This window comes from Oncorhynchus tshawytscha, linkage group LG02 (assembly GCF_018296145.1).
Source record: "Oncorhynchus tshawytscha isolate Ot180627B linkage group LG02, Otsh_v2.0, whole genome shotgun sequence".
NCBI lineage: Eukaryota > Metazoa > Chordata > Actinopteri > Salmoniformes > Salmonidae > Oncorhynchus > Oncorhynchus tshawytscha.
The window spans coordinates 46,611,564-46,638,631 of NC_056430.1; the positions used below are offsets into that span (position 1 = coordinate 46,611,564).

Genomic DNA, 27,068 nt, shown 5'->3' on the forward strand with positions numbered 1-27,068 from the left:
TAGAGTTAACTGCACCTCAGATTGCAGCCCAAATAAATGCTTCACAGAGTTGAAGTAACAGATGCATCACAACATAAACTATCCAGAGGAAACTGCGTGAATTAGGCCTTCATGATCAAACTGCTGCAAAGAAACCACTACTAAAGGACGCCAATAAGAAGAAGAGACTTGCTTGGGCCAAGAAACACTTGCAATGGACATTAAACCAGTGGAAATCTGTCCTTTGGTCTAATGAGTCCAAATGTGCGATTTTTGGTTCCAACCTCCGTTTCTTAGATGAACGGATGATCTCCGCATGTTTAGTTCCAACCGTGAAGCATGGAGGAGGAGGTGTTATGGTGTGGGGGTGCTTTGCTGATGACACTGTCTGGGATTTATTTAGAACTCAAGGCACACATAACCAGCATGGCTACCACAGCATTCTGCAGGGATACACCATCCAATCTGGTGTGCGCTTAGTGGGACTATCATTTGTTTTTCAACAGGACAATGACCCAACGCACCTCCAGGCTGTGTAAGGGCTATTTGACAAAGAAGGAGAGGGATGGAGTGCTGCATCAGATGAACAGGCCTCCACAATCACCCGACCTCAACCCAATTGAGATGATTTGGGATGAGTTGGACCGTAGAGTGAAGAAAAAGCAGCCAACAAGTGCTCAGCATATGTGGGAACTCCTTCAAAATTGTTGGAAAAGCATTCCAGGTGAAGATAGTTGAGAGAATGCCAAGCGAGTGCAAAGCTGTCATCAAGGCAAAGGGTGGCTACTCTGAAGAATCTAAAATCTAAAAATAGATTTGGATTTGTATAACACGTTCTAAGTTAATACATTATTCCATGTGTTATTTCATCGTTTGTTACAATGTAGAAAATAGTACAAATAAAGAAAAACACTTCAATGAGTAGGTGTGTCCAAACTTTTGACTGGTACTGTATATACAGTGCATTCGGAAAGTATTCAGACCCCTTGACTTTTTCCACATTTTGTTACGTTACAGCCTTATTCTAAAATATATAAAATAACAAAAAGAATCCTCATTAATCTACACACAATACCCCGAAATGAAAAAGTGAAAACAGATTTTTAGACATTTTTGCAAATGTATAAAAATAAACAACCTAAAATCACATTTACATAAGTATTCAGACCGTTATGATTTATTATTATTTACTCAGTACTTTGTTGAAGCACCTTTGGCAGCGATTGCAGCCTCAAGTCTTCTTGGGTATGACACTACAAGCTTGGCACACCTGTATTTGGAGTTTCTCCCATTCTTCTCTGCAGATCCTCTCAAGATCTGTCAGGTCTGATGGGAGGCTTCGCTGTACAACTATTTTCAGGTCTCTCCGGAGATCTTCGATCGGGTTCAAGTCCGGACTCTGGCTGGGCCACTCAAGGACATTCAGAGACTTGCCCCGAAGCCACTCCTGCGTTGTCTTGGCTGTGTGCTTAGGGTCATTGTACTGTTGGAAGGTGAACCTTCAACCCAGTCTGAGGTCCTGAGTGCTCTGGAGCATATTTTCACCAAGGATCTCTCTGCACTTTGCTCTGTTCATCTTTCCCTTGATCCTGACTAGTCTCACAGTCCCTGCCACTGAAAAACATCCCCACAGCATGATGCTGCCACCACCATGCTTCGCCGTAGGTATGGTTCCAGGTTTACTCCAGACTTGACACTTGGCATTCAGGCCAAAGAGTTCAATCTTGGTTTCATCAGACCAGATAATCTTTTTTCTCATGGTCAGAGTCCTTTAGGTTCCTTGTGGCACCTAAAGAAAGTGGGCTGTCATGTGCCTTTTACTGAGGAGTGGCTTCCGCCTGCCCACTCCACCATAAAGGCCTGATCGGTGGAGTGCTGCAGAGATGGTTGTCCTTCTGGAAGGTCCTCCCATCTCCACAGAGGAACTCTGGAGCACTGTCAGAGTCACCATCGGGTTCTTGGTCACCTCACTGACCAAGGCCCTTTTCCCCCGATTGCTCAGTTTGTGATATCAGTTTTTTGTGATATCAGATTTGTTTTGCAAAAAAACAATAATGTTTTCACTTTGTCATTATGGGGTATTGGGTGTAGATTGATGAGGATTGTTTATTTATTTTTATCCATTTTAGAATACAGCTGTAATGTAACAAAATGTTGAAAAAGTGAAGGGGTCTGAATGCACGGTATATACCGTATATTATTTTGGATGGTTGGAGGGGGTGGCCTTCACTACCCTATGCTTTCTGTCTCAGACAAGGCTTACATACATGCAAAATAAGCCTATATACTGTACGTACTACAGGCAGCGCTATCTGCTGATGGTATTCTGGTCTTCAGCTTGTGTCATCCAGTCACAATGATGTTAGAGACCATCAGTCTGACAGTTATCTACACACACAGGATGCTCAGCTGAAGACGTGTGTGTGTGAGAGAATGAGTGAGTGTGTTTGTGTGTGTTACAAATGAATAATGAGTAGCAAATGAATATTAATAGTAAACACACAGTAGGCTGGGCTACATTATACAATTGACAAAAGACCATATGGGGAGGGAATGCGACTTTTCTTCTTCGCGTGAGGCATATGATTCACTCGATTCGGCGTTGATGTAACATTAATCATGAAGGTAGCATGCAAACTTTACTTTGCACAGTCCATTTTACTGTCTCATACGTGGGAAAATATTTATGTTTTATTTACGTCATGGTGCTCCAACAGCAACCGACAATTTAAAAGGTGTGGCGATACAAATGATTCAAGAGTTGGAAACACGGAAACACGTTGACTCAATATGCTTTCATCCCATCACCCCGTCTCTAAAGTACAGTATGTTACTAATCTATCGTTTTCTCTTTTTCTATTGGAATATTCTCTATTGAAGAAGTGATTATTGTATTATCTGCTAAGACACTAACGGTCGCCTTTTAGACCGCTTTTTAGCAGGTGTTGTGGTCAATTGACGAGAAAAAACGGTTGATCTTTCTCTGAATCTACGTCACGTGAAAAGACCACTACAGTCACTGCAGCTGCTTTTCCTCACACGTCACGCCCATCGTGGAATCAAAGTGTAAAAAGCAATGGAATCGCTTATCTACTAAAAGGGCTACATTTTAGAGATCACCAAAAGAGAATGTAAAAAGTATGAACGTGGTGTTTCGCTTCATCGTAAAGAGATGGCCCCTCTAGTATAGATACAATCTGATATCCCAATCTTACGCACACCGTGCAAGAGCGGGCGTGGAATCTTCATCAATGAAAATGTTCAATTTGGTGGCTACAATATGCTTACGCACGCTATAATTATACAGTATAGAGCTGTGACCATTCACGATTTAAAATGTCTACCTTCTCTTTATAGCTTATACAGTAGCCGACTGCCTTACTTTAGCTCACCCGCCCGTTAACGTGATGTTTTAGCCATTTATGCATGACTGTTGCATCACATTTGTACAAGTAACCGATTCAACAAATGGCTACATTGCAAAACTAGGAATAACCTAGCCTATATGGACAATATGTGTTGACAACGATATTGTAAATAAATAATTAAAAACACCAGCTGTAGCCTATTTTCTCCACACTCTGACAAACGGCCACTATAGGCTATAGCTGATCGTCCACTAAAGGCTACGCTACATGACATGCATCACGATAAATAAATATCCTGGAAACAGAAACACTGTTGTTTTATTGTCACGGTTCTGCAGAGAACTGTCCCAGATAGTACCTGTTAATCCCCGGGCCGGGTCCGGCCCCCGTCCCTCCCGTTGGCGCACCATTGCTGGGCTTGATGAGCTGTCCAGAGCCTGCTGGTGCTGAAATGGAAGTCGGAGCCCCCGGGGAAGGAACAGCGGAGCCGGGCTGCCCCGGCTGGCCCTCACCCTCGATGCTGCCTTCGTTCCCCATCGTCTCAGAATATGATTCGGAGGAGAGAAACGAAGTTGTAGAGGGTTCTACAGTTAGAATAAAAAACTCAGAGGAAACTCAACGCTGCTCCCCTTCCGCCATCATCACCTATAATTCTGTTTCCTGCACGGAGCACGCGCACTGGCGGAAAGACAGAGGACGCGCGCTGACGCAAAAGGGAGTGAGCGCGTACGGGCGCGTGCCCTTAAGTCCTCGTTTGTGTCGCCTGCCAAGACACTTGAACCGCTATGAAAAACATGACATTTTCCAATATAGAAGCAATTTTAACAGGAAACTGTCATTCATCTCCATTGTTCACTGCATGTTACGTAGGCGTAGTGTTTGTTAATTGGTCTACTATGCTCCACGGAGAGGCGTGTCTCCCGAACAGTGGACCAATTACAGTGGTGCTCTCCAGGTTGTGCAACCTGTTATGCATTAAAGCGCTGAGATGGATTGAAAATAATGACCACTAAATAGAATAAACCACATCTTCTATGACGCCTGCACGGTCTCTTCCTCGTTAAAAGGCTACATTCTCAAGGGGCACTAGACAGATCATGCATCCAAAATGGCACCCTATTCCCTATTTAGTGCACTGCTTTTAACCAGGGCCCATATAGGGCTCTGATCAAAAGTAGTAAACTGTATAGAGAATAGGGTGCTATTTGGGTGTCAAGCAGCTGCCCTGTCCCCTCCAGTCCCACTGTCTGTCCTTTCTGGCCATGGTTTCTGTGACTATTGATCAGTTAACTATTGATCAGCTCCAGGCGCTGTGCTCTGCAGGACCCAGCGGATGTCATTTCCTCCGCAGCTCAGGCTACTCCACCATTGATAAGGCTATCTACAATCTCTCCCCTCAGGACCACTCTCATTCATTCACACTCCTGCGAAAAACCCGGTTGTCACCAGCTTCAATAGCCACAAAGTTATAAACCCTGCCTATTTAAAAAAAATATATATCTTCTTAAAGTTGGATTTTAAACTTAACCTTAACCACACTGCTTTAATGACCTTACATTAAAACTAATGATAGAGGTGGTAAATAATAATCATGTAGAGCAGTGTCGGCCAGTCCATTAGGCAGCCGCCTAGAGCGGCAGTTTGAAGAGGGCAGCATGTTCCGAGCTAAACTGACAAAGACACACCACCAACAACACATAAAACTTCACATTATTCTGCCCCTAAACAATGATAACTTCTCTCACCCAGTGGCATAAGGGCTATTTAGGTGAGTGCCTCATGATAAGCAGTGCCCAGTTTGCCAAGGGCAGGGGTGCAAAATATGTAGCTTGTCCATGCCCTGCGCGCCTCTCCAGAGTGTTGTTGGAGAGAAGCAGCGCAGTGGCAGAATGAAATCAACGGGCAGAATGAAAACAGGCATATGGTCCAGACTTAGGTTAACGTTAAAATGAGGTATAGTTTCAGTGAGGTTCATGTTAGATTTAGGGAAAGGCATAAAAGTTGACATTGGGGTAAGCATAACGCGATTCATTTCCTGCCTAAAATAATGAAAAAGAAAATGCCAACGACAATGTAGTCATGTCAGTGCACTGTTGGCTCAGAGTGAATCTCTGTCCCAAATGGCACCCTATTCCCTACATAGAGCACTACATCTTCAAGGTGCATGGCCAACTCTATCATGGTGGTGTGACAATGCCATTGGGTTAAAGGAAGATTAGAAGGTGAAACCAGTACACCGGAACAAACCCTAATGTTTCACTTTGGCCCTAAACATTTAAAAAAAAAAAAACAATCGGAGTGGATTGTTTACTTCATAATGTTGAGTTGTGCTGACTTGACCAAAGCTAAGATTGAGGCTAGCTTGGGTTATGGCTTCCTGGTTGTAGGTCTATGTATAATGCTAGGTTTACACTGCTCACTGGTCGATCTCCTGCAATATATAGAGCTCATGAATATGTCCATAGGCAGAATTGTTGACTTGTGACAGTTGGTGTCAAGCATGTAAGGTATACCAAGGTTTTAGCCTATATTTAGGGCACGCCTCATAGAAGACTGGATATGTGGGTGAGAGATGGCCTTATTTTCTTCTGCCAGCATGGATATGAAGGTGAATATGAACTTGTCATAATTATGGGTCCTCCTCTGGTCTTCGATCTGGTCAAAACATGGTTAGAGATCTTGATTAACACACCAACATACAAGCACACACATACACTGATTATATCAAACATTAGGAACACCTTCCTAATATTGAGTTGCACCCCCCATGCCGGCCCATGTTCTCCAATGCTTCCCACAGTTGTGTCAAATTGGCTGGATGTCCTTTGGTTGGTGGACCATTCTTGATACACACAGGAAACTGTTGAGCATGAAAATCCCAGAAGTGTTGCAGTTCTTGACACAAACCGGTGCGCCTGGCACATACTATCATACCCCATTCAAAGGCACTTAAATCTTTTGCCTTGCCCATTCACCCTCTGAATGGCACACATACACAATCCCATGTCTCAAGGCTAAAAAATCCTTCTTCATCTACACTGATTGAAGTATATTTAACAAGTGACATCAATACAGGATCATCGCTTTCAACTGGTCAGTCTGTCAGGGAAGGAGCAGGTGTTCTTCATGTTTTGGATACTATGTGTACACCCACCGAGATACTGCAGCTTTGGATGCAAACACACGGGGGAGGATGGAGAGACAATTACTTTCTCTGGGTGCATATATTAACGTGCCTAAACGTCTCCAAAGTGACACGACATTGGAAGGAACCCATGTGGCGAGAGGCCTTGCCGACCGATGATATAACTGTGTGACTAAGGGGGTTCAGCAGCACATCCTGGAACCATTGCTACACCTCGTGGACATAGGCAGCAACTAAACAAAATGTCAGCTTGGACATTTTCTTAACACTCACTCATTTCAGTCGTGCTGGCTGGGGCAAAGGCCCTTTGATTCTGTCGGTCTCTGGCCATCTTCACCGTGGCCCTGCTCTACTGATGTGGCTGGAGCGCCGTCTCGACTCTCCTCTGCCATGGTGTCTTGGGCCTCCCCCGCTTACATCTGCCCTCTGGACTCCACAGAGGGTATTCCTCCTTAGGAAAGTCTCCAGCACCAGCGGTGTCTCAACATATAAAGCTCTTGTAACGATCCTCGCTATATGAAGCATGTTACAATTCCCACCAAGTGGAGGAGTTCCTATTGGCGCGAAGCGTAAGTAAGGTGTTTGCGTTCCGCGCCTCAGCGGGTTCCCGTTCGTAACACTATTCAAATCAGAGAGGATGGTCGCGGACTAAACTCAGTCTGCCAAGAGGATGGAAGTCTCTTTGTGCAAGTAATGGAATAAACGCAGTCAAAGCCAAGCCCATGTGATATGTTTTTAATCGCACCAAATATATGACCCAGAGCATCCACCTATGGCATGATGAGAAGTGAGTGAGGTCAATAGTGCTTTTGTGGAGTTCATTGTATTCATGTGACTAGGATTATTATTATTTTTAAACACTTGTTACCACTGATGCTGAGCTGACAGATACATATGTACAGAAACATACAAACTGCTTACACACTCACATCTCATGCTCTCAAAAATTAGAGTCTACATTTAGAGATCATTTACAGAATAAAAAAACAAAAAAAACAAGAGTAGATCTCATCCATTCATTTACAGGATGTCAAAAGGGGATACAGTATATCCCAAATTGCACCTTATTCCCTATATAGTGCACTACATTTGATCAGAGACCTAAAGGTAGTGCATTAAATAGGAAATAGGGTGCTATTTGGGACACATAGTACGGTACTGCCAAAGCATAATACAAGCAAGCAAATAGCAGTAAACCAGCCCTTCTTGACAGGAAAGAGTCACATCACATGATCCGACCAACTCTAAGACTTCCCAGAAGCTTCCTGTGTCCCTCACAATCAGTTGTCACACCTTTGTGTTCATTAGGCACCAAATGGAAGAAAAACAGACTGAAACAGGGAGGAACTATCTGGAATTGCAAACACTCATTTTCATTTGCAAAACGTTCATAAAGTTTGCCGCCGCGTGCCTAATGAACACGACCCAGTACACAGTGTGATGGCAAAGACAGAGGTCCTTTTACATGAGAGACTAGGAGTGCATCCCAAATGGCACCCAATTCTCTATATAGTGCCCAACATGTGATCAGGGCCCATAAAAAAGTATTGCACTATGTAGGGCTCTGGTCAAAAGTAGTGCACTAGGGAATAAGGTGTCACTCAGGAACACAAACATACAAAATTACTCTTCTGCTTACAGTGAAGCAAACCTGATTAAACTAATCAACAGATGGTTCATTGGAGGAAGTCAGAGACTGACACAAATACAGCAATATGCATCCTTTTCTCCCTGACGTCACAGGACAGTGTCATGAGTGCAACAAGGGTTTTTGTATTTTCTCTGCTGTGATTGGTGATCGGTGATTCCGAGCAAACACTTCCTGGGGGTCACTGGCGCTTGGCCTTGTAGGGTCGCGAGCGTTTCCTGCGGTCTGGTTTCCTCTGTTTGTGTAGACGACCGATGCTCACGCCCTGGCGACGACGCACAGAGATATTCTGCTCGACCAGACTAGCCAACATGCCTGGAGACAGAAGGAGAGCGACTTGTAAAATTGGTTTCTGTAAAATTGCCTATGATCTAGTAAAATGTTATCACATTTTCTACAGGAAATCATATTAAAAACACTTGTCAGAGAGGAAGATGTGGAGAGAGTGTACCATTATGTGGACTACTCTCAGGCAGTGTGGGTCCCCGACTACACAGTAGGGAGGTTAAATATAGAACAGGGATTAGCTAATAAACAGAGAGAGACTAAGATGGGATGTGTTCATGCATGACATTCCACCTTTAGTTCTACCAAGGGAAAGAGTTGAGAGGTGACTGTACCTTCTTGGGCCAGCATGGATATGAAGGTACAGATGAACTCGTCATAATTATGGGTCCTTCTCTGGTCATCGATCTGGTCAAAACACAGTTGAACATTTTCATTAACACCCACACACAGCTTTGGATTTCTGTGACCAAACTCATTCATCCCACTACTTAGGAACTTGATTAGAATTTATTCTAACCTTGTACTTCTTCCTCTTCTCCACCTCCTCCTTCAAAAACACTTCATAGTTGGCGATGTCCGCCTCCACACATTTCAGTAGAGCAAGCAGCTCCTGCAGGAAAACAAGAGATGGAGAAGAAATCTGGCTGACATTTATAAACAGCAAACTGTTACATACAGCAAGTCAACCTCTAGCTCGAATTAGCTATTAGACACAATACAGTGAAAGACGAATTTGAAAACAAAAAGGCATACAAAACCAGTGGAAAACAGGACAATAACTCGAAAGAAAAAAAGTGAAAAAAGGATTGAGGAGCCATAAAATACAGAAATCTTCAGAGATGTTTCTAGCAAGTGAGAGAGAAAAAAGAAGACTTACTTTAGGAGAGTATTTCTCCCCTGAGGGCTTGTTGCTTCCAACGGTTTCCGTGGAGATGATCTTTTCCTTTCTGGGTTTGATGTCTTTGCGCTCCTCCTTCACCTCCACCGATGGTCCCTCCTTACCATCCTCCTTCACACCTTCCCCCCTTCCTGCTGGGTTGCTCCCTTGCTCTTGGTCTTTTACCTTCTCTGGAGTGCCTGCCTTCTCTCGCTTGGACCCCTCAGGTGGTGTATCGGCTGCACTGGCACAGAAACAACATCTATTGAGCAATAAACCCCAACAAATATTCATCATTGCACACTGTATAAAAAAAAAAACATTTTGGACCCCCCACCCCAAAAAAAAGGTTTCTTATTAGACAAGTTCAGGAAGTTCCTCCCTGTTTGTCCATTTTCTTTCGTTTAGTTTGTAGTGAATATGTCCCAGCTATCAACTCGCCATCAGATTTCAGCTAATAGGAATGTGCATCGATTCCTTTCAAAACGATTTGATGGACCCCGGGTGCCCACATTTCCCACGTTGAATAGCGTGAGGCCACAGGGTTCTTCTCACATTCTCTATTTCCCTATGTGGGAGCATTGCAAACCGAACCGTAGGTCAGGATTTTATACCTGGTTACATTGAACACAGCAGCTTTTCAGCATATTTTGTTATTTCTACAGTTGAAGTCGGAAGTTTACATGCACCTTAGCCAATTACATTTAAACTCAGGATTTCACAATTCTTGACATTTAATCCTAGTAAAAATTCCCTGTCTTAGGTCAGTTAAGAACAGAATAATAGTAGAAGGATTTATTTCAGATTTTATTTATTTCATCACATTCCCAGTGAGTCAGAAGTTTACATACACTCAATTAGTATTTGGTAGCAATGCCTTTAAAATTGTTTAACTTGGGTCAAACATTTCAGATAGCCTTCCACAAGCTTCCCACAATACGTTGGGTAAACTTTGGTCCATTCCTCCTGAAAGAGCTGGTGTAACTGAGTCAGGTTTGTAGGCCTCCTTGCTCCCACACGCTTTTTCAGTTCTGCCCACAATTTTTCTATAAGATTGAGGTCAGGGCTTTGTGAATGGCCACTCCAATACCTTGACTTTGTTGTCCTTAAGACATTTTACCACAACTTGAGGTATATGTCGATTTGGAAGACCCATTTGCGACCAAGGTTTAACTTCCCGACTGATGACTTGAGATGTTGCTTCAATATATCCATATAATTTTTCTGCCTCATGATGCCATCTATTTTGTGAAGTGCACCAGTCCCTCCTGCAGCAAAGCACCCACACAACATGATACTGCCACCTCCGTGCTTCACAGTTGGGATGGTGTTCTTCGGCTTGCAAGCCTCCCCTTTTTCCTCCAAACATAACGATGTTCATTGTAGCCAAACAGTTCTATTTTTGTTTCATCAGACCAGACAACATTTCTCCAGAAAGTACAATCTTTGTCCCCATGTGCAGTTGCAAACCGTAGTCTGGCTTTATTATGGAGGTTTTGTAGTAGTGGCTTCTTCCTTGCTGAGCGGCCTGTCAGGTTATGTCGATAGAAGACTTGTTTTACTGTGGATATAGATACTTTTATACCGGTTTCCCCCAGCATCTTCACAAGGTCCTTGGCTGTTCTGGGATTGATTTGCACCTTTCGCACCAAAGTATGTTCATCTCTAGGAGACAAAACGCATCTCCTTCCTGAGCGTTATGGCGGCTGAGTGGTTCCATGGTGTTTATACTTGCGTACTATTGTTTGTACAGATGAACGTGGTACCTTCAGGCGTTTGGAAATTGCTTCCAAGGATGAACCAGACTTATGGAGGTCTACAATATTTTTGTCTGATTTCATTTGATTTTCCCATGATGTCAAGCAAAGAGGCACTGGAATACATCCACAGGTACACCACCAATTGACTCAAAGTATGTAAATTAGCCTATAAGAAGCTTCTAAAGCCATGACATCCTTTTATGGAATTTCCCAAGCTGTTTAAAGGCACAGTCAACTTAGTGCATGTAAACCTCTGACCCACTGGAATTGTGATACAGTGAATTAAAAGTGTTGGAAAAATTGTGTCATGCACAAAGTAGACGTCCTAACCGACTTGCCAAAACTATAGTGTGTTAACAAGAAATGTGTGGAGTGGTTGAAAAACGAGTTTTAATGACTCCAACCTAAGTATATGTAAACTTACGACTTCAACTGTACATGGGTTCCGATAGGATTCATGAACGAGATGTTTTAGTGCGTTTTGGTTTGATTTGAGAGCGAATCGGTGGGATTCGGCCTGATACGATTCGATGCACCAACATTTGTTGCATAAACACATTCATTTTCCATTCTAAATTCAAATCTGCTGCTGATAGAGCTCATGAGTTGCAGCTCTCTGAGCTGGGGGGGGGGGGGTACGACAATGTAGCCAGTCGCCCCACTTTGAATCTGAAATCACCCACTAATTAACTAGTCATTTTTGCAGATTAAGTGTTTGAGCTAGTTATGCATTAATATTTTTCCAATTAACATATAGCACACTTTAGATTCCCCCCCACCACCCGTTTTGACATTTTTAACTGCGTGATCTCTTCTCCTCTGCTTCCACCATGCAGTGTGCGAGTGATTGCTGCCCTCACTATGGAATTATCAACTTAACCCTGTATATCTAAAAATGACCATATGCACAGAGTGTACAAAACATTAGGAACACATGCTCTTTCCATCCCTTATTGATGTCACTTGTTAAGTCTACTTCAAAATCAGTGTAGTTGATGGGACGCATCCGATGTTGAACAAATCAAAATAAAATCTATTGTCGGCAGGGACAGCCAATGAGAGTTGTCTCCTGTAGTTAACATCTATTCCGGTAAAACACAATTTAACAGTGCATAGATAACTATAACCTAGCAAATTACATAGGTTGTTACTCAACTAATACAGCCTAATATCATGCAAGATCAGGAACAGGTTGCCTGCCTGGCGTTGGTCAGCGTGTGAAGCTGAGCACAGTGTGCAGTTTGACTAGGCTACCGATATCGCCTGGGGTTGTTCTGGGGTTGTTATTGTAGACCAATGACGGGCAACACAGTTACACGCAGGTCGACACTGAAAGATGAGAGGTATTTTCAGAAAGTAAAAACAAGGTAATCTGAGCAAAACATTTTAGTCAACCGGCGATTTGTAGCGTTTGAATCGATTTTCTGACTGATGCATGCTACATTTGGATCGATTTGCACTTGTTTCTTAAACATTTGAAATCGGGGGGCCGGTGCGTGTCGGTGAATCGTTACATCCCTACTAGTTAACGCATTGTTCAGCTCTTGTATCTCCAGAGCTGTGTCAGTCTGGTATTAGATTAGTATAATCCAGGTGTTAATATGGCTTATGTAATTAGGTTTAAAGGTAAGCAGCTGCTCTTTGATAATTCATTTATGATGATAATCTTAAATCCGAGTGCCCATGTTCGCTTCCCCACATGTCCAGTCTCTTTCTCTCCCCATCTTGCACACACATCCTCACCGGGTGGCGGTACAGCATATATAACACCGTCCTCCTGTAGATGCAGCAGGGCAGTGCTGACGGAGGGCCCCAGCTCTCTAACAGCCCGGTTGTGCCTGGCGTCCAGCCTCAGTAGACCCTCATCCTCCCCGAACAGCACCCGGGACAAGTGGGACGCCACGGGGCTGGAGGGTCGCGTGGCCGCCTGTGAGCGAGCCGGGGAGCGCAGTGGCGAGTTGAAAGCGCTGCCGATCTCCGAGGCGGTGTCAGTGCTCTCGTTGCTTGGCGTGGGCGAAGGCTGCGAGGTGGCGGTGATCACAATGCCCCCCGTGCGGCCCTCGGTGCGGACCGAGAGGGGCGTGGCCAGAGCGTCCTTCCTCTGGACTTCCTTCTTGAGTTTCTCGGCCAGGACACTCAGCGCCAGCTTGGTCTCCACGCCACCGCCGCCTGCACGGCCCGTACGGGAACGCAGGCCCGCCTTCCGCCTGAACCTAAACACACATGAACATACGAACATTCAAGTTACAGAGGGGAACATTTTGGACTCAATGAAAAATGTGGTATAACGCTTTTAAGTCTGAATAACACCATCACCTCAGGCCTTTACCACAGTCTTAATTGAAACATCATGCGATATGAAGCTGAGCATAGAAATATAATGGAAATAGAATAGAAAGAGAATGACCATAGCACTAGAATAACTCTAGTTGTGTGGAGCTGACCTGGTGGGTGTGCCTGCTACTGTGCCAGTTTCTTCCTCCTCATCGTCATCAACATCAGAGAAAGGGGGCTGGTTTGCGCCAGGGACCCGGGGACGACCCACCCCCGTCACCCCTGCCGCAAGGTCCTCCTCCTCCTGTCAATCACAGACCAACCAATCACCTACCTTGTCACGGGAAAACATATAGTATTGGTCCATGGGGCCGAATCCTAAGTTGAGATATGCGTACGCAAGTCAAGCCTGTCGTCACAATCCATCACGCATTGACGTTAATGAGACTTGTGTGTGGAAATTTGAGTTGTCACATTGTTACCCATCCCTCTCCTGCTGACCTGCATGGGGGACTTGGCGTAGTTGTGGTTGTCCAGGAAGGCGGGCAGGCGCGGCGCGATTAGGGTGGCGCTATTGACAGGCTGCGTGGCTCCCCCTCCCCCCGCTGGGGCGGTTGGTTTCCCCATGGCCTTCCCCTTGCCTGAGGGGCTGGGTGTCGACTGGGACTGGGCTGTTGCAGCGTCCGCAGAACAAGGGGAGAGACAGTCATGAACTCATGGACATCAGTGGACCTGTTGCAGCACATCATAACCTGAGACAGGATGAACCCCGAATGGCATCACATTCCCTTCATGGTGCACTACTTTTGACCAGCGCCCAATATGGCTATGGTCAAAAGTAGTGTACTACATAGGGAAGAGGGTGCCATTTGGGAGACAACGACAGACTCACAGAACCATTTCTCATGTCTATAAAGAGAATCTACATTGGGGTGGTTGGAGCTGAATGTAATACCTGTGGGAGGAGCCTGCTCAGCCCCCTGTGATGTAACAGGTTGAGGCTCTGCCTCTTTTTTGATAGCAGGGGGTGTGTCATCTGAAGGGGAGGAGTCCTGCTGCTTTCTGTCCTGGACGAGCTCTGGCTGGGTGACCCGGATCAGCTGGAGAACAGGTGACATTCATGTCAAGTCAATTGGACACACATGGTGTATTGGTCTGGGTGCATTCGTTTTAGCTCGCCAGGGGCACTGGCTGGGTAGAGTTGGCACATTTTAGACCATTCTATTGACCCTAAAGTCAAATCTCTGCTTAACCAGGACAAAGGGCAAGCTAAAAGGAACACACCCAATCAGATGCACACACACACACTTTCTCACAGGGGTATATCAATTGGCTCCTCTGTGTGAGTTTCCTGACCTGCTGTAATCCCTCCAGAACCATCTGTCTGTTCCTCTTGAGGATCTCTAGTTTGGACTCATACTTCACCCTGCGGTCAGGAACCACTGCCATCAGGTTGAAGCGGATATCATGGTATGGCTCTCTGAGAGGTGAGAGAAAGTGTGTGAGTGTGTGTGTGTGCATGTGTAACATCTCATTCAGTGTTACTGAGGCACGAGATAGGCTCACCCAGCTGTGGCCAAGCCAATCCTCTCCATGATGACCCGTCGCGCCTTGTCCGTCCACTCCTCCTCCTCTCCCCATGGCCCTGAGAGCGAGAGAGAGGCGGAGGAAGAAATGTTTAGAATTTACTCTCCCCTCCCCATGCTGCTTTCATCCCGAGCCCATGTGGCCACCCTATGGGCCCTGGCCAAAAGTAGTGGACTACATAGGGAATAGACTGCCATTTGAAAATGAGCCACTGCAGTCCCACAGAATTTCGTTGAGGGTTGTATTGCCACACAGTAGATTAGAGAAGTCATAGTCATGTGCTTCACATGGCATTACAGCGCTATGAAGACACTAGGCCCTAGGCCAGGGGTTATTAAACTTTTTCAGCCTGGGACCAAAATGAGAAATTCTGTGTTTTTCTGGGCCCAAGCTTATGAAAACACGGACCTATGCGTAAATATCGGTACATTTCATTGCTCTTATGCCTAAAAACAAAATAGACAAAAACAAATAATTGAATGAAATACCAAATGTACAGTTGAAGTCAGAAGTTTACATATACTTAGGTTGGAGTCATTAAAATTCGGTTTTCAACCACTCCACACATTTCTTGTTAACAAACTATAGTTTTGGCAAGTCGGGTTAGGACATCTACTTAGTGCATGACACAAATCATTTTTCTAAAAACACTTAATTCACTGTATCACAATTCCAGTGGGTCAGAAGTTTAAATGCACTAAGTTGACTGTGCCTTTAAACAGCTTGGAAAATTCCAGAAAATTATGTCATGGCTTTAGAAGCTTCTGATTGAGATACTAATTGACATACTTTGAGTCAATTGGAGGTGTACCTGTGGATGTATTTCAAGTACTACCTTCAAACTCAGTGCCTCTTTGCTTGACATCATTGGAAAATCTAAATAAAATCCGCCAAGACCTCAGAAAAACAATTGTAGACCTCCACAAGTCTGGTTCATCCTTGGGAGCAATTTGCAAACGCCTGAAGGTACCACGTTCATCTGTACAAACAATAGTACGCAAGAATAAACACCATGGGACCACGCAGCCGTCATACCGCTCAGGAAGGAGACGCGTTCTGTCTATCGACATAACCTGAAAGGCCGCTCAGCAAGGAAGAAGCCACTGTTCCAAAACCACCATAAAAAAAGCCAGACTACAGTTTGCAACTGCACATGGGGACAAAGTTGGTACTTTCTGGAGAAATGTCCTCTGGTCTGATGAAACAAAAATAGAACTGTTTGGCCATAATGACCATTGTTGTGTTTGGAGGAAAAAGGGGGAAGCTTGCAAGCCGAAGAACACCAGCCGGACCGTGAAGCACGTGGGTGGCAGCATCATGTTGTGGGGGTGCTTTGCTGCAGGAGGGACTGGTGCACTTCACAAAATAGATGGCATCATGAGGCAGGAAAATTATGTGGATATATTGAAACAACATCAGTCGGAGAGTTAAAGCTTGGTCACAAATGGGTCTTCCAAATGGACAATGACCTCAAGCATACTTTCAAAGTTGTGGCAAAATGGCTTAAAGACAACAAATTCAAGGTATTGGAGTGGCCATCACAAAGCCCTGACCTCAATCCTACAGAAAATCTGAAAAAGTGTGTGCGAGCATGGAGGCCTACAAACCTGACTCAGTTACACCAGCTCTGTCAGGAGGAATGGGCCAAAATTCACCCAACTTATTGTGGGAAGCTTGTGGAAGGTTAACCAAAATGTTTGACCCAAGTTAAACAATTTAAAGGCAATGCTACCAAATACTATTTGAGTGTATGTAAACATCTGACCAACTGGGAATGTGGTGAAAAAAAAATAAAAGCGGAAATAAAATCACTTTATTTTAAGAATGTGAAATGTCAGAATAATAGTAGGTGATCCTAACTGATCTAAGACAGGGAATTTTTACTAGGAAATTGCAAAAAAAAAAAAAAAAAAAAAAAAAAAAAGAGTTTAAATGTATTTGGCTAAGGTGTATGTAAACTTCCGACTTCAACTGTAAATAGTAACTAATGTTTATTTTCCCCCTTTAAAAACACTCCTACATATACGTCTAGGTTGGAACTGTTGCTCTTAAAATACAACAAAAAATATTCTGAAATGGAATAAACTGATTGATCACATCACACAGATGTAGACCAGAAAACAAACATACAAACACACACAGAGGTGCATGGCTGGTTGAAGTTCTCAACAAGCAGGTCTATTCTAGGCTCCGTTTTTGACAGTGCAACTAGGCGGTCATGCTCAGCATTGAGTCCGTTTCTGTACTTGTTTTTTTAAGGACGGCAGAGTTGAGAACCCTGACTCACATCTACTGTTTTCTCAGTCAGGCAGAAGACCGATTCCTGCTGTAGATGAGCAACCCAGAACTGTGCGTGTTTGCCTCAAAAAGCATCTTGCTTTAAATCAGTTAATTCCAGAATCAAAATGATTTCTTGTATTTTAACAGAACAGCTTCAACTTAACTTGCTTTCAATAATAATTTATACAGTAAGTTGTACAGTAGTCCTGATAATGTTTCATCATCTGTACTGCTACTTAGGGTTGCAGTAGCTAGCTAGTTTGCTTTGGCTAACGTTAGCTAGCTAGTTTGCTTTGGCTAACGTTAGCTAGCTAGCTGTTAGCTGTGTCCAAGGGAATTGTTTGAAAGAGAAACTGACATCGACTACTATGAAAGATAGCACTCCCCTTATTTCTGCAGATCATCACCCGTTATGAAATGACAACAATGCCTTGCTAGCTGACTTACTTTTCCCACTGTCGAAGCACTGTTTCCTGATGCATTCTGCCCTGTTCTGAAATAACTCCCTGGGTTCCTCGTTACATCTCAAAGTTTGTATGAAACCAAGATAGAAACTCATCACTGCATTTCATGACAATTGCGTTCAGTCAAAACGTGTGGCTAGCTTGAGTCCATTGGATGACAGCGGTGAGTGATGGCGAGTGGGAATGGCTGACAGCGCATCATCTACTGCTGAATGACAGCAGCGTGATCTTCAATAAAACTGCAGAAAAAAAGATTGGTAAACTGCAAAGCACACGGGCATCTCCCTCCCACTCGCACAGCTGCCAAACTGAGCAGAGACACCGCTGCTCAGCTGAGAGCGCACTGAGCAGAGAGCGCAGTTGCACTTAACCAAATCAATTCCAGTAATTAAATTAAATAATTATACATTTACTCAGGACAAATCGCGAGCCGCAATTAACAGGTCTGCAACCCACTTTGGGTCATGACCCATACTTTAAGGCTGCGCTAGGCTGTCTCAACGTAAGTGAGCAGTACTACGCTGCTTCCCTTAGTCCATCACAGTGTGCAGTCTCACCGTGGTCAATGGGGTATGCCTTGAGGCCGTCTAACTCAAACAGTCGGTCTTTGATGGGCACGTAGCTGACAAAGTGGAACGCTTCCATGGTCCGCACGGCACTAATCCCATTCTGCTTCTCTGGCAGGTGCCTGGGCTCCGGTCTCCATGGAAACAAGAGAAGGAAGAGGCGGAAGAATCAATCATGGGTGGCAGTCACATTTGTACAAATCAGGGTTGTATTCATTCCTGCACAAAATAGACAATGTTTTGCAACAGCAAATGAAAACTGTTTCTAATTGGACGATTTCAGGTTGGTACCTCTCTGTTGTTTCAGCCTTGTTTTTTTTTTATGTGCCTACTGAATAAAATCTAGTTGTAGGAAGGGGCATACTCAATAGGGAGGGACAAACGCAGCAGCACCTACCTGGCATGGCTGTTGTGTGCTTTGGCCAGCTCTGGGGCATTTCCAATGGCGTAGCCTTTACTCTGAAAGAACACAAATGAATGCAATGTAAAATTTGATTATAATCATAACACCACAGCAGAAATTGGAGAGAGGTAAGTGTGTGTGTCCTCACCTCTGGACCGAAGCCTTTAGTGAAGGTCTTCATGCGGCTGAGGGTAGTGCCCAACTCAACCCCACTACAGTTCAGGAGCACGCTCAGAAGTGCATGGGTGGCGCAGGAATTGGGGATCAGCTGCGCACAGAAAAAAATAACCATGTTAAGGAACTCAATGAGAGAAAGAAAATAAAAACAATGTCTTCCTCTGACACAGTAGGAAATGGTGGAATGCACCACATTCTGACAACAATATAGCCTCCATGCATGCAAATCACTATTACTGCAAACTGACTGGCCTGAATCTTATAGTCAAGGATTAAACAGACTCACCTGGTGGGCAAAGAACATGTCATTAACAATGTCATCATCGATGACAGAGGTCTCATCCACCAAGGTGGAGACTTTCCTCCTAGACCTTCGTTCCTCAATCCACTTGAACAGGAAGATGAAGCCATAGACAGGACTGGGTGGGAGACAAGAGTCAAGGAAATCAGATAGCTGTCCACATATTTGGGTTTATACACTAGTAGGCCGAGGCTATATATACAGTGGGCTGTAAATATTGAGGCTTTCAGAGAGTTTGACACGGAGACAGTGGCTTGATGACTATTGCTCCATACCTTGGACACTTGCTTTGTAGGTCGTATATCTCCTCCACCTGAACCCCCTTCACGCCTACATTACAAACACACATGCAGAATACACAAAGGGATACTCAAACTACATGGTGCTCACACTTATCCAGTACAGGTTTACTTTATCAGCCAACCTGTCAAATCAACTCACCAAAATCCTCCACCAAGAGCGTGAATAGCCCTGCACAGAACCATAAGAAAACACGTTAATTGAAAATGTAACAATGGCATCGATCATACAAACAGAAACATTGTAGGTAATTCCTCCTGCTGGTGCAACTAATGAACAATGTAACGTTATTGTACTAACTAGTGTTGAATTGATATTACAAGCTACAGTAGCTAGCTAACTCATAGCCCTGCCTATAAATCTATAACACATAATTTGCTATTACTTGTATTGTGGTTACTGCCAGTAAAACATAGAGACGATCAAACATTTTGATTACAGATTAGATTATATCTGACAAATAATTGTTCGCTAACGTTAGCAGCTAACGCATTAGCTTCTTACCCGGGTCACTCTCGAGTTCCAGCCAGCCTTTGTTCATTTTTGTGTGAAATTACAGTCCATCGACATTTGGCTAAGTACTGAGCCAGTCCATATTTACATAACCACTACAAAAGTTTTACCCAATTAGCTAACGGAACGAAGACATATTCATTTCTAACACAAAAGAACGACAGCTTGGACGCTTTAATTGCACGTCATTTATGTGTGACTTCGATATGGTCGAATTCAAGACTACTATTCTTCTTCTTCGATTAGGTTTTTAACGGCGGTTGGCATTCAATAAATGTTGCATTACCGCCACCTACTAGACTGGAGTACAACTCCCTTATACTTTGCATATAAAAAATGTTTCTCCCCCCAAAGAACATCAAAAAAATAAAATACAACAAATACCCTACCATCTAACAGTACACTCCCCCAAAAATAATAAATACCATACGCCACTATTTAAATATATTTAATCCTACTTCAGGCCAACAGTCTGAAAGGATGGGACACCACCCCTTCACACCCTGTAACTCTTCTGATGTCAAATCAAATTTTATTGGTCACATACACATGTTCAGGAGATGTTATTGTGGGTGTAGCGAAATGATTTTCAGTAAGATTGGATTTTTGGATAGTCTAATTCCTCTCTGCAGCTGCCACCACAACCTCTATTTTCTGCAACTTACGTTCCATCCTGCTGTACAGTTCATAACTATCACTATAAATGGAAAAAAATCCAATCTTACTTAAACATAGATCACTTGTTGGTTGATCCCTCTGTACTGGTACAGATTTATTAGTCACACCACTCCTCTCAGGATCCCCCCCCCCTTGATTTATTTATTTTGATTTAACAAGGCAAGTCAGTTAAGAACAAATTCTTATTTACAATGACGGCCTAACAAAAGGCAAATGGCCTCCTGTAGGGACAGGGGCTGTGATTATAAATGTAAAATCAAATTAAAATATAGGACAAAACACACATCACGACAAGAGAGACAACACTACTTAAAGAGGGACCTAAGACAACAACATAGCAAGGCAGCAACACATTACAAAATAGCATGGTAGCAACACAACATAACAACAACGTGGTAGCAACAACATATAGCAGCACAAAATATGGTACAAATATATTTAGGCACAGACAACAGCACAAGGGCAAGAAGGTAGAGACAACAATGCATCACACAAAGCGGCCACAACTGTCAGTAAGAGTGTCCATGATTGAGTCTTTGAATGAAGGGATTGAGATAAAACTGTCCAATTTGAGTGTTTGTTGCAGCTCGTTCCAGTTTCTAACTGCAGCGAACTGAAAAGAGGAGCAACCAAGGGATGTGTGTGATTGGGGACCTTTAACAGAATGTGACTGGTAAAGAACATCTACCCGCTCGAGAGCACCCTTACCTGCCAAGCTATAAATGATGTCTCCGTAATCTAGCATGGGTAGGATGGTCATCTGAATCAGGGTTAGTTTGGCAGCTGGGGTGAAAGCAGAGCTATTACCATAGAGTAAACTAAGTCTAGATTTAACTTTAGCCTGCAGCTTTGATATGTGCTGAGAAAAGGACAGTGTACCATCTAGCCATACTCCCAAGTACTTGTATGAAGTGAATACCTCAAGCTCTAAACCCTCAGACTTAGTAATCAAACATGTGGGGAGAGGGGCATTCTTCTTACCAAACCACATGACCTTTGTTTTGGATGTCAATGGTAGATAAAGCTTGTTAGACACTAATAAAGCATTGTTGTAGAGCATTTAACATAAAATCCAGGGAGGAGCCAGCTGAGTATAAGACTGTATCATCTGCATATAAATGGATGAGAGAGCTTCCTACTGCCTGAGCAATGTTGTTGATGTAAATTAAGAAGAGTGTAGGGCCTAGGATAGAGCTTTAGGGTACTCCCTTGGTGACAGGCAGTGGCTGAGACAGAAGATTTTCAGACTTTACACACTGCACTCTTTGAGAGAGGTAGTTAGCAAACCAGGCCAAAGACCCCTCAGAGACACCAATACTCCGTAGCTGGCTCACAAGAATGAAATGGTTTACCGTATCAAAAGCTTTGGCCAAGTTAATACAAATAGCAGCACAACATTGCTTAGAATCAAGGGCAATGGTGACATCATTGAGGGCCTTTAAGGTTGCAGTGACACATCCATAACCTGAGCGGAAACCAGATTGCATACCCAAGAGAATACTAGACATCAAGAAAGCCAGTCAGTTGATTATTGACAAGTTTTTCCAACACTTTTGATAAACAGGGCTAAATAGAAATAGGCCTATAACAGTTAGGATCAGATTGATCTCCGTCTTTAAATAAAGTACAAACTGTGGCTGCCTTCCAAGAAATGGGAACCTCCCCAGAAAGAAGAGAGGTTAAAAAGGTCGGAGATGGGCTTGGAAATGATAGGGGCAGCAACCTTAAAGAAGAAAGAGTCTAAACCATCTGAGCCAGATGTTTTTTTTTTTAGTCAAGTTTAAGGAGCTCCTTTAGCACCTCAGACTCAGTGACTGCCTGCAGGGAGAAACTTTGTAGCGGGGGAAAATACGGAGAAGGATCAGGGATAGTCGCATTATAAGGGGTGGGGGAGATGAGGAAATGTTGGACTGGCAAGGAGGCAATACTGAGTCCAATATGAATCCTGACTTAATGAAGTAGTGATTAAAGAGCTCAGTCATGTGCTTCTTGTCAGTAACAACCACATCATCAAGGGTTTATTCTCCAGGTCTTTAACCGTTTTCCATAACGTCTTGGGGTTAGACCCACAGAGAGAGAACTGCTCCTTAAAGTAACTAACTTTGGCCTTCCAGATAAATAAGTGCACTCAGGCTTTCATTTGCCTGAACGAGAGCCAGTCAGCCTGACTATGTGTGTGCCGAGTGTTTCGTCAAATACAATTCTTGAGGCGGAGTAACTCTGCCAGATCACAGTCGAACCAGGGGCTGAACCTGTTTTTAATTCTCATTTTCTTTATGGGGGCGTGTTTGTTAACAATACCACTGAAAATATCAAAAAAAGACGGTCCAAGCATCTTCGGCAGAGAGGATCAAGTTGATTCTATACCATTTTACAGAGGCCAGTTCACGAAGGAAGGCTTGCTCATTTAAGTTTTTTAGCAAGCGTCTATGACAAATCAGGACAGGTCATTTCACTGAGCAGCCATTACCAACACAAGCTGTAAAACAGCGATCACTAAGGTCATTACAGAAAACACCTGACTGACACCTATCAGGATTATTTGTGAAGATAAAATTGAGGAGAGTAGCCTTTTTTGAGTGTTTGGAGTCATACCTTGTGGGATTGATAATAATCTGAGAAAGATTTAGAGAGTCCCATTGTTTTAGGACTTCGTCAGGTGGTTTAAGCATGTCCCAGTTTAGGTCACCTAGCAGGACAAATTCAGATTTAGCGTAAGAGGCCAGGACCCATCTTACTCTACTTTCTTCACTGCCCCAGCATATGACAACTTCTGCACTACTCTAACCCTGGAAACCTCAACCTGCTTCTCTCGCACCCCCACAATTAACACAAACCACTACTTTCCCCAATTCTACACATACATTTGTCTCATGCCCTTCTGCACACATAGGAACCTCCTTCCTACACACTACTGCCGCATGCCCATACGCTTGACACCTGTAACAACGTAATGTAGTCGGCATAAAAGCTCATACAGGATAACTTATATATGTTAACATCACTTTATCGGGCAAAGACTCAACATCAAAACTCTGTTTCTCCACTCACGCCACCCTGCCTGCGTAGCACCAAACGACGAGCATCACAACCCCCGGGAATCTTCCCCTTCGGTTGGTCAGCTTTCACATTTACCGCAACCGCAGTAATCACTCCAATAAATGGCGCCCTTTTCTTGAGAGCAAAATAATTCACATATCTTGGCCCCATTCGTTTAACACGGAGCGCCTGCTCCCTCTGACCAGCAGGAACACATACAATTATCACAATACCACTTCTGGTTACCCTCACCAATTCCAGAGCACCCAACTCTGAAAAAGCACAGCACCCACCATGAAACCTCAAATGGATCAGCCAAAAGTCAAGGATCCACTTTTTCCAAAAACTTCACTCATACGGTGGTGCAAGCCTCGAGCTCCGAGAACTTCACCATACCTACCACCACCAATACATCGCCCTCATTCACTTATATTTCTCCTCCTGTCTTCAACTCTCTCTGCTTACACTTTCTACCATTCTTATTTAACAAACCATCTCTTTTTTCAACTGACTCAAGCTCACCCTCCTCCTCACTCTCTCTCTTAGACCTCCTCTCCCTCTCTTTTCCCTCCATTCCTCCTCCGTATTCCAAGTATAACGCTCCTTATGAGATTACTGCACTTCTCCTGCATTACACATTGTTCTTGCCTTGTCAAGGGACGACATTTAACCGGCTGACACAATCTTCTTACAATCAGCACGAACCTCTCAGGATGTTGCGTTCAATAGTGCATCCCACTTGTCACAGCACAGCTCCATATTAACCTCAAGACTACACCAGCAGATGGTGCCATAACATACTTTGTCGAGATGTGCATTAATAGAACAATTACATGCTCTAATTTCTATGCTATTAACTTAATGAATTAGTGTTGGCGCGTACAGCATAAACTAAAATCTAATATGAATTTTTTTAACCTTTACTGATAGCAGTTTTTGTCTTCTTATAAACAGTTTTTGTCATTCGAGTGTGCCTTCGGGAACCTACTTCTAGCGAGTTGTTTTTCCATCTGTGCAGGGGAACCGTGTTACTGTTACCCTTGAAGAAACAGTGAGGGGGGAAATAAATAAAAAATACAGTTTGTAAAAATAATAATGTATTAATCATAAGCATATCATCAATTCGATTTCCCAAGGGAATGCAAAATGTAAGTACATAGTTTGACAACTTTTTGACTCGAATTTCATTTTAGTTTCAGTCTTACAATGTTACATAAGGGGATTTCTTGATTAGCCATCCTCTGGACAATAGACGTTGGCTGAAAACAGCGAGTGTATGGTAACATGACGCTAGCTCACTAACAACAAGCTAGCTAGCTGCTCAAACACGCACGAGCTAGCTAACGTTAGCAGGCTGTGTTTGGTACGACTCGTCTGTTAATTTATGGAAACTCGTTGAACGAGCTAACTGCTGTTAGCTAACTAATTGTAACAAATTAGCTAAGCTAGCTAGCTAGCGTAAAATACATTATCTTGGCTTGTGATCTGTTTATAGCCAGACGCGTAGCTAGCTACGTTAGCAACAGCATCTCTTAGCAATATTTCATCTCAGATGAGCGTTTTAATAAGCCAACACCTCAATATCCGGCTAGTTAGTGTCCTAATAACAGTAGCTATTATGTTGATTTTCGCGAGTTAATAATGACATATTTGACGATGGGCACAAGGTAGAAAACGACAAGTAACTTTAAGCCAGCTAGGTATTTGCTAATGATGCGCCCCTATTCTAGCTAGTTATCTACCTGTTTATGGTTGCACGTGATGGCTACATACAGAAGCTAGAGTTGGTTATTATCTCTTGCATTTAGCATTTCCTGTAACACTGCGCTATAATTGCTCAATTGTGTTTGTGTGTGAGAGGGGGAGTGACAGTCAGAGGTTAATGTTGGCATCCATATTATATTAATTAGCAGGAATATTGCCATTGTTGTTTGGAAACAAAATCTCAGTCTCAGATATATTCCTGAACTGTCTTTTCCATGTCACACTTTTGGTATTGCACCACAATAACATCTTTTTATTTTCTTCTCCGAAATTCAAGTAACACAAAAGTATCACGCCAAGGTGCAACAACATCTTCATGTCCTATGATTTAACATTTGACACATTGAAATGTCAACAGAATGCAAAAAAATATACACAGGGATTGATATGGATTTGCCCTTGGGAGTTGCAGGTGAGAAGGGGTATATCATCCACATGCTGCTCAGTGTTGTGGTCATATTTGATGCTGGACATGCATGTGGGTTGTTCCATGTCATTTCAGCAAGCTATGAACCCCACCATCTCAGATTGTTCTGAAATCGTTTCTGTAGTTAGACACAGATAAGATTAGCATTCCTGCAACATTATTTTGTTGAAGTATTTTGATCTCTGAGAAATTAAGCTAATTGATTGCACCCAAATTGACAATTTAAATGAATAGGATTCATATAATAAATATAGTACCTAACATCTGATTTGGAGAGACATTTTTTTCAAACAGTGACTAAGACATGAGGAATCCAAAGAAATGGTCAAACGACCCCCCACAACAATCCCAACCCGACATCAGTATCAGTTCTCTATATCTGATATTACAGTATTACAGGCTGACTACACCGCTCGCATCGCAAAATAGAAATCTATATTATTCAATTATTGCACCAACGAGCGTCTGTGTTGCCAAGGGCTAAAATAGAAGTCAGTTCTATTTCTGATGCAGATCGCGCTGCAAGTCCTGCCTCTCCTATCTCCTCATTGGTTTATAGAAGCAGGTACCCATGTGCCTTCTCCTCATTGATAATACCACGTGGGTGACTGAAAGACGAACGAGTTCGGTGGCAGTAATGCACCTAATTTATGAAAGTTGCCTATCACAATATAAAGTCAAGAGAAGAAAAAGCCTAGGAAGGGAGATGACTAGAAACGATTCGGTTGACCGTTTTATGTGTGGATTAATTGTCAGAGTAGAGGACCTTGTACATTTCAGGTAAAATAACAACTCAATGTTTATATCCCAGGACAAATTAGCTAGCAACAACAAGCTAGCTAAATAGGACAAATTAGCTAGCAACAGCAAGCTAAATTGCCATAAAGGTTTAATGCTTTTCGACCTGTCCCCAAATTAATGTAATTGGTTCAGAGTTTGTGTTGATATTTTAACTTGCGCGTCATGATCGCGTTTGGTGTGGGGTGACAAAATACATTTATGCACGATGGCACATTCGCACAGCCGGGTTGAGCTGCGGCTCAGATTATTGTTTCTTCATCCTATGTAATGTATTCTCAGTGACTTTTGTGACCCCCCCGTTCAGAGAAATTAGTCATTGAAGTATTTAGGTTTATGTCCCATCCTACATCTTGATATTAACAGGTTCTGACCACTAAATGGTGCTGTTCCTGCTGACAAGGCTGTTTTCCGCTGCAGTCATTTATGTGG

The 27,068-nt window shown here is 43.3% G+C and overlaps 3 protein-coding genes across 3 annotated transcripts in view; 1 reads left to right on the forward strand and 2 right to left on the reverse strand.

The window, feature by feature from the left end:
* Window positions 1–3,990, reverse strand: part of LOC112222711 (protein bassoon-like) — a 137,826-nt gene extending 133,836 nt beyond the window's left edge. The window contains exon 1 of the mRNA XM_042305280.1: window positions 3,706–3,990. Within this exon, the coding sequence (XP_042161214.1) occupies window positions 3,706–3,884 (179 nt within the window). The 5' untranslated portion in view covers window positions 3,885–3,990. The remainder of the gene's footprint in view (window positions 1–3,705) is intronic.
* A 3,222-nt stretch (window positions 3,991–7,212) lies between these two features.
* Window positions 7,213–20,143, reverse strand: LOC112214777 (ubiquitin carboxyl-terminal hydrolase BAP1-like). Its single transcript, XM_024373791.2, has 17 exons — window positions 19,922–20,143; window positions 19,559–19,588; window positions 19,393–19,447; window positions 19,103–19,235; window positions 18,788–18,907; window positions 18,634–18,695; window positions 18,228–18,370; window positions 14,906–14,984; window positions 14,696–14,819; window positions 14,295–14,439; window positions 13,841–14,010; window positions 13,510–13,643; window positions 12,809–13,278; window positions 9,306–9,544; window positions 8,946–9,038; window positions 8,761–8,833; window positions 7,213–8,455 (listed from the first exon to the last, which is right to left on the reverse strand). The coding sequence occupies exons 1-17, from the start codon at window positions 19,956–19,958 to the stop codon at window positions 8,322–8,324; spliced, it is 2,241 nt and encodes a 746-aa protein (XP_024229559.1). The 5' UTR covers window positions 19,959–20,143; the 3' UTR covers window positions 7,213–8,321.
* A 4,503-nt stretch (window positions 20,144–24,646) lies between these two features.
* Window positions 24,647–27,068, forward strand: part of LOC112214764 (helicase ARIP4-like) — a 32,348-nt gene continuing 29,926 nt past the window's right edge. The window contains exon 1 of the mRNA XM_024373772.2: window positions 24,647–24,795. The gene's annotated coding sequence lies outside the window, so the exon portion shown is untranslated. The remainder of the gene's footprint in view (window positions 24,796–27,068) is intronic.